Source organism: Canis lupus, chromosome X (assembly GCF_003254725.2).
Source record: "Canis lupus dingo isolate Sandy chromosome X, ASM325472v2, whole genome shotgun sequence".
NCBI lineage: Eukaryota > Metazoa > Chordata > Mammalia > Carnivora > Canidae > Canis > Canis lupus.
In genome coordinates this window covers 51700356-51709852 of record NC_064281.1, presented here as the reverse complement: position 1 = coordinate 51709852, position 9497 = coordinate 51700356, and the positions used below count along the sequence as shown (strand labels likewise).

At 38.2% G+C, this 9497-nt stretch overlaps 1 protein-coding gene across 1 annotated transcript; it reads left to right on the top strand.

Annotated features, from left to right (window-relative positions):
- Positions 1 to 347: 347 nt before the first annotated feature.
- LOC112671786 (26S proteasome regulatory subunit 6A-like) lies at positions 348 to 1722 on the top strand. The gene has a single exon (XM_035711633.2). The coding sequence runs from the start codon at positions 369 to 371 to the stop codon at positions 1638 to 1640; it is 1272 nt and encodes a 423-aa protein (XP_035567526.1). The 5' UTR covers positions 348 to 368; the 3' UTR covers positions 1641 to 1722.
- Positions 1723 to 9497: the final 7775 nt, after the last annotated feature.

The window sequence follows — 9497 nt, the reverse complement described above, 5'->3', positions numbered from 1 at the left end:
CTAACAGGAAGTAGGTACTCAGATTTCATTAGTCTTGAAGGGCCCTTCAAGACCTGAATTCTAAGATCATCAAGACAATAGACCTTGTTCCTAGTCTTGGCTATATGTCTTTGCTCACTATGAGACCTTGGGACATCATTACTCATCTCTGAACTTAATTTTGTGACCTATAACCTTGAGAATAATTATAAACCATGCCCTAACTCCCTCCTAATGTTTATGTCAAGAATCAAATATATAATATTCAAAACTTATTCGGATATCTTATGTGATAAATATCCAGAATATATTTTAAAAAGTGTATAACTCAACAACAAATTGACTGATTAAAATGAACAAAAGAGGAGGATGTGACTCGGCAGGAGAAGATGGCGACCGTGTGGGATGAGGCTGAGCAAGATGGAATCGGGGAGGAGGTGCTCAAGATGTCCACAGAAGAGATTATCCAGCGCACACGGCTGCTGGACAGTGAGATCAAGATCATGAAGAGTGAAGTGTTGCGAGTTACCCATGAACTTCAGGCCATGAAAGACAAGATCAAAGAGAACAGTGAGAAAATCAAAGTGAACAAGACCTTGCCATATCTTGTCTCCAACGTCATCGAGCTTTTAGATGTTCATCCCAATGACCAAGAAGAGGATGGTGCCAATATTGACCTGGATTCTCAGAGGAAGGGTAAATGTGCAGTGATCAAAACCTCTACACGACAGACATACTTCTTGCCTGTGATTGGGTTGGTGGATGCTGAAAAGCTAAAGCCAGGAGATTTGGTGGGTGTGAACAAAGACTCCTATCTGATCCTGGAGACCCTGCCCACAGAGTATGACTCACGGGTGAAGGCCATGGAGGTGGATGAGAGGCCCACGGAACAATATAGTGACATCGGGGGCCTGGATAAGCAGATTCAGGAGCTGGTGGAGGCTATTGTCTTGCCAATGAACCACAAGGAGAAGTTCGAGAACTTGGGGATCCAGCCTCCAAAAGGGGTGTTGATGTATGGCCCCCCAGGTACAGGGAAGACGCTGCTGGCCCGGGCTTGCGCTGCACAAACCAAGGCTACCTTCCTGAAGCTGGCTGGCCCCCAGCTGGTGCAGATGTTCATTGGGGATGGTGCCAAGCTGGTCCGGGATGCCTTTGCCCTGGCCAAGGAGAAAGCGCCATCCATTATCTTCATTGATGAGCTGGATGCCACTGGCACTAAGCGCTTTGACAGTGAGAAGGCCGGAGATCGGGAGGTGCAGAGGACAATGTTGGAGCTTCTGAACCAGCTGGATGGGTTCCAACCCAACACTCAAGTAAAGGTCATTGCAGCCACCAACAGGGTGGACATCCTCGACCCTGCACTGCTCCGCTCAGGCCGTCTGGACCAGAAGATTGAATTCCCAATGCCCAACGAGGAGGCCCGGGCCAGAATCATGCAGATCCACTCCCGCAAGATGAATGTCAGTCCTGATGTGAACTACGAGGAGCTGGCCCGCTGTATGGATGACTTCAATGGGGCCCAGTGCAAGGCCGTGTGTGTGGAGGCGGGCATGATCGCGCTGCGCAGGGGTACCACGGAGCTCACGCATGAGGACTACATGGAAGGCATCCTAGAGGTGCAGGCCAAGAAGAAAGCCAACCTGCAGTACTACGCCTAGGAGGTTGCTCCCCACACCTGCTCCCTGGTCTGGTGCTGGTTAAAATTCAAAATAAAAGATGGTTTCAGGTCCCTAAAAAAAAAAAAATGAGCAAAAGATTTGAATAAACATTTCTCCAAAGTTATAGAAATAGCTAATATCACATCCAAAGATGCTTAACATTATTAATTAGGAAAATGAAATCAAAAGCACAGTAAAATACCACCTCACAGCCATTAGAATAGCTACTATAAAAATCAGAAAATAATAAGTGTTGGCAAGGTTGTGGAGAAAGTAGAATCCTTTTGCACTGTTGGTGAGATTGTAAAATTGTGCAGTCACTATTGAAAACAGTTCCTCAAAAAATTAAAAAAAAAATAGAAATACCAGATGATCCACCAATTCCAATTCTGGGTATATATCCAAAAGAATCAAATCAGTTTTTCAAAACTGAAAAATATTTTAAAAATCTGGGAATCTAGTGTGAAGTGGTTCAAGATGACAGCATATAAAGATACAGAACTCACATCCTCCCGTGAACACAAGTTTACAAATACATATAAATATTTTCTTCTGAAAAAGACCTAAAAATGGATGAACAGACCCTCCACAACAAATCATAAAAAGACAGCATCAGAACAGGTTCGAAAGGCAGAGATATACTCTCACCAAAGACAAAGAAACAAACAAAAAACTTCCCAGGTGCAGCAGTCCACAATAGGGAGAAATCTTATGAATATGGAACTTTTTCCTGAGAAATAAGGAGTCTGTGTTTCACATCAGGCATCTCAATCAATAAATCCTACATAAGAGAAACAGCTCCCAAATTATCCGCCTTTGAAAACCAATAGGGATTATATCCAGGAACTTCATAGAAATGTAGAGAATGGAGAACGTACTTTTACAGGGTTCACTCACAGACTAGCCTACCCTGAGACCAAGAACAAAATTACCAGTTTGAAAAGCTCCTGGATCATATGTGAAGGAGACCTATTTACTAATGTTAAAAGTATCTATTGGAGAGGCAGAAATATGTTCACACTCACTCTGGGGACAGAGATACTTTTAATTTTTTTTTTTATGATAGTCACACACAGAGAGAGAGGCAGAGACACAGGCAGAGGGAGAAGCAGTCTCCATGCACCGGGAGCCCGACGTGGGATTCGATCCCGGGTCTCCAGGATCGCGCCCTGGGCCAAAGGCAGGCACCAAACCACTGCGCCACCCAGGGATCCCTGGGGACAGAGATACTGATGGGTGTCATTTTTGTGATCTCATTCTAATTGCTAATACTGGCACTGGTGGGTGCTATTTTGTAACTCTTCCTCTAACCTGTTAGCCCTGGATCGTGTGCCCCACTGAAGGATCCATTCATCCCAAGCTGCTGTCATATCCCATGCTGGGCAAATTGAGAGCCCCACCCACACCATTCCAAAGCCACATGCCACATCTGTGCTGGGCAAGAGCCTTGCCCTACCCTCTACCACAGCCCTGGCTCCAATACAACAGGTGAGCACATGTTGCTCACACAGAGGATGCCCCTTGAGCATCTGGCTCTGGTGACTGAAGGGGATAAGGCTTCTGAGCTCCATGGGACATCTATACAAGACCTCTTCTTCAAGACTGGGAGAGGTAGTTGAATTTTCTAATACACAGAATCAAACACCAAGAGCCAAGCAAAATGAGGAGGCAGAGGAATATGTTTCAAATGAAAGAACAAGACAGACTCTCTGAAAAAGACCTTAATGAAGCTTATCTCTGGATAAGCAATCTACCTGATAAAGAGTTCAAGGTAATGGTCATAAAGATGCTCACCAAACTTAGGAGAAGAATGGACAAACACAGTAAGAACTTCAAAAAGAGATATAAAGTAGAAGAAAGTACCAAAAAGAAGTCATCAAGCTGAAGAATATAATTACTAAACACACACAAAAAAATACTCTAGAGGCCTTAACAGCATATTGGATGCAGCAGGAGAATGGATCATGAGCTGGAAAATAAAAGAATGAAACTCACCCAGGCGGAACTGCAACAGGAAAAAAATAAGTTCACAATACCTTAAAAGACCTTTGGAACAACATCAACAGAAATAAATTTAAAAAAACATTGTTACAAGGGTCCCAGAAGAAGAGAGAATGGGCCAGAAGTCTTTTTAAGAATAAATAGTAATAATAAATAATAAATAAAAGAAAATGAATTTACCTCCCCTGGGGAAAGAAATAGGCATCCAGATGGAGGAAGCCCAAAGACTTACAAATATGATAATCTGAAGAGATCTACATCAACACACAGTGTAATTGAAATGGTAAACATTAAATATAGACCATCTTAAAAACACCAAAACAAACAAAACAGCATCACCACCACCACCAACAAAAACTATGTGTTATATGCAAGGAAAGACACTATAAGGCTCTCAACAGATTTTTCAGTACAAACTTTGTAGTCCAAAAGAGAGTAGTATGATATATTCAAACTGCTGAAAGGAAAAGAAAAATCCAACTAAGTGGTTCCTGCCTGGCAAAGTTGAAGGACAGATTGAGTCTTTCAGATAACTAAAGGAGTTTCAGCACTAAACCAGCATTACAAAAAATGTGAAAGGAACTTTGTAAAGCTGAAAAGAAATGGCACCAATTAATAACAAAAAATGTGCAAAAGTAAAAATCTCACTGGGAGAGATAAATATATAATAACGATAGTGGATCAATCGCTTATAAAACGTATAAATTCAAAAGACAAAAGTAGTAAAATTAACTAAAACTGTAATAATTGAGGGATACATAAAATAAAAAACATATAAAATGTGAAATCAATAATATAAAATGTGAGGGGGGAGTAAAAATGTAATGTTTTGGAATGTGTTCAAATTTAAGTTCCTAATGGGTGACGGGCACTGAGGGGGGCACTTGACGGGATGAGCACTGGGTGTTATTCTGTATGTTGGTAAATTGAACACCAATAAAAAATAAATTTATTATTTAAAAAAGGGGAAAAAACAAATTTAAGTTCCTAGCAACTTAAAACTGACCATTATATACATAGAATGTTACATGCAAACCTCATCATAACCACAAAGGAAAAATTTACAGTAAATACACAATAGAAAATGAGAAAGGAATGTAAACATAATACTAAAGGAAACTATCAAACCACAAGGGAATACAGAAAGAAAAAATGAAACAGAATGGAGCTATTAAAAGGCCAAAAAACAATGAACAAAAGAGCAGTAAGTACATACCTATCAATAATAACTTCATGTGTAAATAGACTAAATTCTCTAAAAGACATCAAGTGGCTAAACAAGTTAAAAGTTATGACCTATCTATATGCTTCCTATAAGATACTCACTTCAGAAGTAAGGACACACACAAACTGAAAGTACAGAGATGGAGAAAATATTCCATAGAAATAGAAATAAAAAGAAAGTTGGTGAAACCATCATCATACCAGACAAAAAGACTTTTTTCTTTTTCTATTTTATTTAAGTTCAATTAGTCAAAATATACTGCATCATTAATTTCAGATATAGAGGTCAGTAGTTCATCAGTTGCATATAACACCCAGTGCTCATCACATCATGTGCCTTCCTTAATGCCCATCACCCAGTTACTCCATCCTCCCACCCACCACCCCTCCAGAAAACCTCAGTATTTTTCCTGAGCCTCTCATGGTTTGTCTCCCTCTCTGATTTCCTCCCATTCTCTTTTCCCTCCCTTGCTCTGTGATCCTCTGCACTGTTCTTATATTCCTCATAAGAGTGAAAACATTTGATAATTATCTTTCTCTGATTGACTTATTTTGCTCAGAATAGACTTTAAAACAGAGACTATAAAAAGACAAAGGATAGCATTTCATTAATGATAAAGGGGTCAATCCAGCAAAAGATAAAATATTAATAACGTGCACTCAATATAAGAGCACTAACATATATAAAGCAAATATTAACAATCCTAATGAGAAAAATTGGCACTAATATTAGGGAACTTTAGCACCCTACCTACATCTATGGATGGATCATCCAGACAAAAAAATCAATAAAGAAACATCAGCCTTAAACAGCGCATTAGACCAAATGGACATAATGGATATATACAGAGCATAACATCCAAAATAGCAGAATGCACATTCTTTTCAAGTGCACATGGAATAATCTTTAGGATAAAACACAGATTACCCATAAAACAAGTACCACCACATTTGAAAGACTGAAATCATCTCAAGCATCTTTTCTGACCAGAGTGGAATGAAATTAGAAAATGATGACAAGAAAACTGGGGAAAAAAACCCCACAAAAATGTGGAGATTAAACAACATGCAACTGAACAACCAATGGTTCATTGAAGGAATAAAAGGACACAGTTTTTAAAAAATACCTAGAGACAAAAGAAAACAGAACTATGACATATCAGAACCTATGGGATATGGTAAAAGCAGTCCAAAGTGGGAAGTTTATAGCAATACAGTCCTACGTAAAAAAATCAATAAATCAGAGAGGGTGACAAAACATGAGAGACTCCTAACTCTGGGAAACAAACAAGATGTAGAGGAAGGGGAGGTGAGTGGGGGGATAGGATGACTGGGTGACGGGCACTGAGGGGGGCACTTGACAGGATGAGCACTGGGTGTTATACTATATGTTAGCAAATCGAACTCCAGTAAAAATATACATACAAAATAAATAAATAAACAAATAAATAATTTAAAAAGGAAAAAGAAAAAAAATCTTAAATCTCCATTTAACTTTATTTATCTTTATTTAAAGCATAACTTTACATCTCAGGTAACTAGAAAAAGAATGAACAAAACCTGAAGTTAATAGAAGGAAAAAAATGATCAAGATCAGAGCATATGTAATAATATAGAGACCAGGGAGGACGCCTGGGTGGCTCAGCAGTTGATTGTCTGCCTTCGGCTTGGGGCATGATCCTGGGGTCTTGGGATTGAGTCCCACATCGGGCTCCTTGTGTGGAGCCTGCTTCTCCCTCTGCCTGTCTCTCTCTCTCTCTCTCTTTCTCTCGACTAAATAAATAAAATCTTTTAAAGGATTAAAAAAATAAAATAGAGACCAAAAAGACAATGGAAAAAATCAACAAAACCAAGAGCTGGTTCTTTGCAAATATAAAAAAAAAATGACAAACTTTTAGCTAAATTCACCAAGAAAAGAGAGAGAGGGCTAAAATAAATAAAATTTGATGAAAGAGAAGTTACATCTGATACAACTTATGTAGAAAGGATTATAAGAAACAATTATGAACAATTACACACCAACAAATTGGACAATTTACAGGTAATGGATAAATCTCTAGAAACATGCAATGTTATTTTTTCTCTTTATATATCATTATATATATTTTTATAAAAAATTTATTTTTATTGGTGTTCAATTTACCAACATACAGAATAACACCCAGTGCTCATCCCGTCAAGTGCCCCCCTCAGTGCCCGTCACCCATTCACCCCCATCCCCTGCCCTCCTCCCCTTCCACCACCCCTAGTTCGTTTCCCAGAGTTAGGAGTCTTTATGTTCTGTCTCCCTTTCTGATATTTCCCACACATTTCTTCTCTCTTCCCTTCTATTCCCTTTCACTATTATTTATATTCCCCAAATGAATGAGAACATACACTGTTTGTCCTTCTTCGATTGACTTACTTCACTCAGCATAATACCCTCCAGTTCCATCCACGTTGAAGCAAATGGTGGGTATTTGTCGTTTCTAACGGCTGAGTAATATTCCATTGTATACATAAACCACATCTTCTTTATCCATTCACCTTTCGATGGACACCGAGGCTCATTCCACAGTTTGGCTATTGTGGACATTGCTGCTATAAACATTGGGGTGCAGGTGTCCCGGCGTTTCATTGCATCTGAATCTTTGGGGTAAATCCCCAACAGTGCAATTGCTGGGTCGTAGGGCAGATCTATTTTTAACTCTTTGAGGAACCTTCACACAGTTTTCCGAGTGGCTACACCAGTTCACATTCCCACCAACAGTGTAAGAGGGTTCCCTTTTCTCCGCATCCTCTCCAACATTTGTGGTTTCCTGCCTTGTTAATTTTCCCCATTCTCACTGGTGTGAGGTGGTATCTCATTGTGGTTTTGATTTGTATTTCCCTGATGGCAAGTGATGCAGAGCATTTTCTCATGTGCATGTTGGCCATGTCTATGCCTTCCTCTGTGAGATTTCTGTTCATGTCTTTTGCCCATTTCATGATTGGATTGTTTGTTTCTTTGGTGTTGAGTTTAATAAGTTCTTTATAGATCTTGGAAACTATCCCTTTATCTGATATGCTATTTGCAAATATCTATCTGGGAATTCTGTAGGTTGTCTTTTAGTTTTGTTGACTGTATCCTTTGCTGTGCAAAAGCTTCTTATCTTGATGAAGTCCCAAAAGTTCATTTTTGAAACATGCAATGTTATAAGACTGATTCATGAAGAAAAAGAATATATGAATAGAGCAATTTCTAGCAAGGAGATTAAATAAGTAATCAAAAATTCTTAAAAAACAAAATTCCCAAACTAAATGGTTTTACTTGTGAATTCTACCAAACATTCAAAGTAGATTTATTGTCTATCCTTCTCAAATCCTAAAAAAATTGGAGATGGCTTCCAAAATCATTTTACAAGGCTAGCATTACTTTGATAGTAAAACCAGACAAGCACAATATGAAAAAGGAAAATTATAGACCAATCTCCTTGATGAATATAAATGCTAGAATCTTCAACCAAATGTTAGCAAATTGAATTCAAAACACATTAAAAGAAGCATATACCAGGGATGCCAGGATAGCTCAGTTGGTTAAGCATATGGCTTCAGCTCAGGTCATGATCCTGAGGTTCCGAGATAGAGTCTCACATTGGGCTCCCCACAGAGAGCCTGCTTCTCCCTTTGCCTATGTTTCTGCCTTTTTCAGTGTCTCTCATGAATAAATAAATAAAATAAAATAAACCCCATGTACTCAAGATATAGATGTGTAGAAATCATTTAACATAATTAGACATCCATTTATGATAAAAAATCTCTACAAAGTGGGGTATAGAAGGATGTACATCAACATAATAAAGGCCAAATATTATAAATCCATACCTAACATCATATTCAATCATAAAAACTGAAGACTTCTCCTCTAAGGTCAGAACAAGAAAAGGAAGCTCATTCTTGCCATTTTATCCAATGTGATATTGGAAGTCCTAGCAACAGCAGTAAGGGAAGAAAAATAAATAAAAGGTATCCAAATCAGAAAGGAAAAGTAAAATTGTCACTATTTGCAGATGACATAATACTATATAAAGGAAATTCTAGTCTTCACCAAAAGATGTTAGAATACACAAATTCAGTAAAATTACAGGTGGCAAAATCAATATGCAGGAATCCGTGGCATAAACTAATAACAAACTATCAGAAATAGAAATTAAGAAATCAATACCATTTATAATTGTATCACAAGAAATTAAATAACTAGAATTAAATTTAATCAAGGAGGTAAAAGATCTGTACACGAAAACTGTAAGACAATAATAAGTGAAATTGAAGAAGACACAAGTAAATGGAAATATATTTCATGCCAATGAATGGGAAGAATTAATACTATTAAAATGCCATATCTAAAGCAATCTACATACTCAATGCAATCTCTATCAAAATTCCAATGGCCAATGGCCTTTTCCAGAAAACTAGAATAAAGAATTCTAAAATTTGTATAGAACCCAAAAGATCCCGAATAGCCAAAACAATCTTTTTTTTTTTGCCAAAACAATCTTAAGAACAAAGCCAAAGGTACCATGCTCTGTGAAATCAAACTATACTACAAACCCATAGTAATCAAAACAGTATAGTATTTTTATGAATGCAGACACACAAAACAATGGAACAACA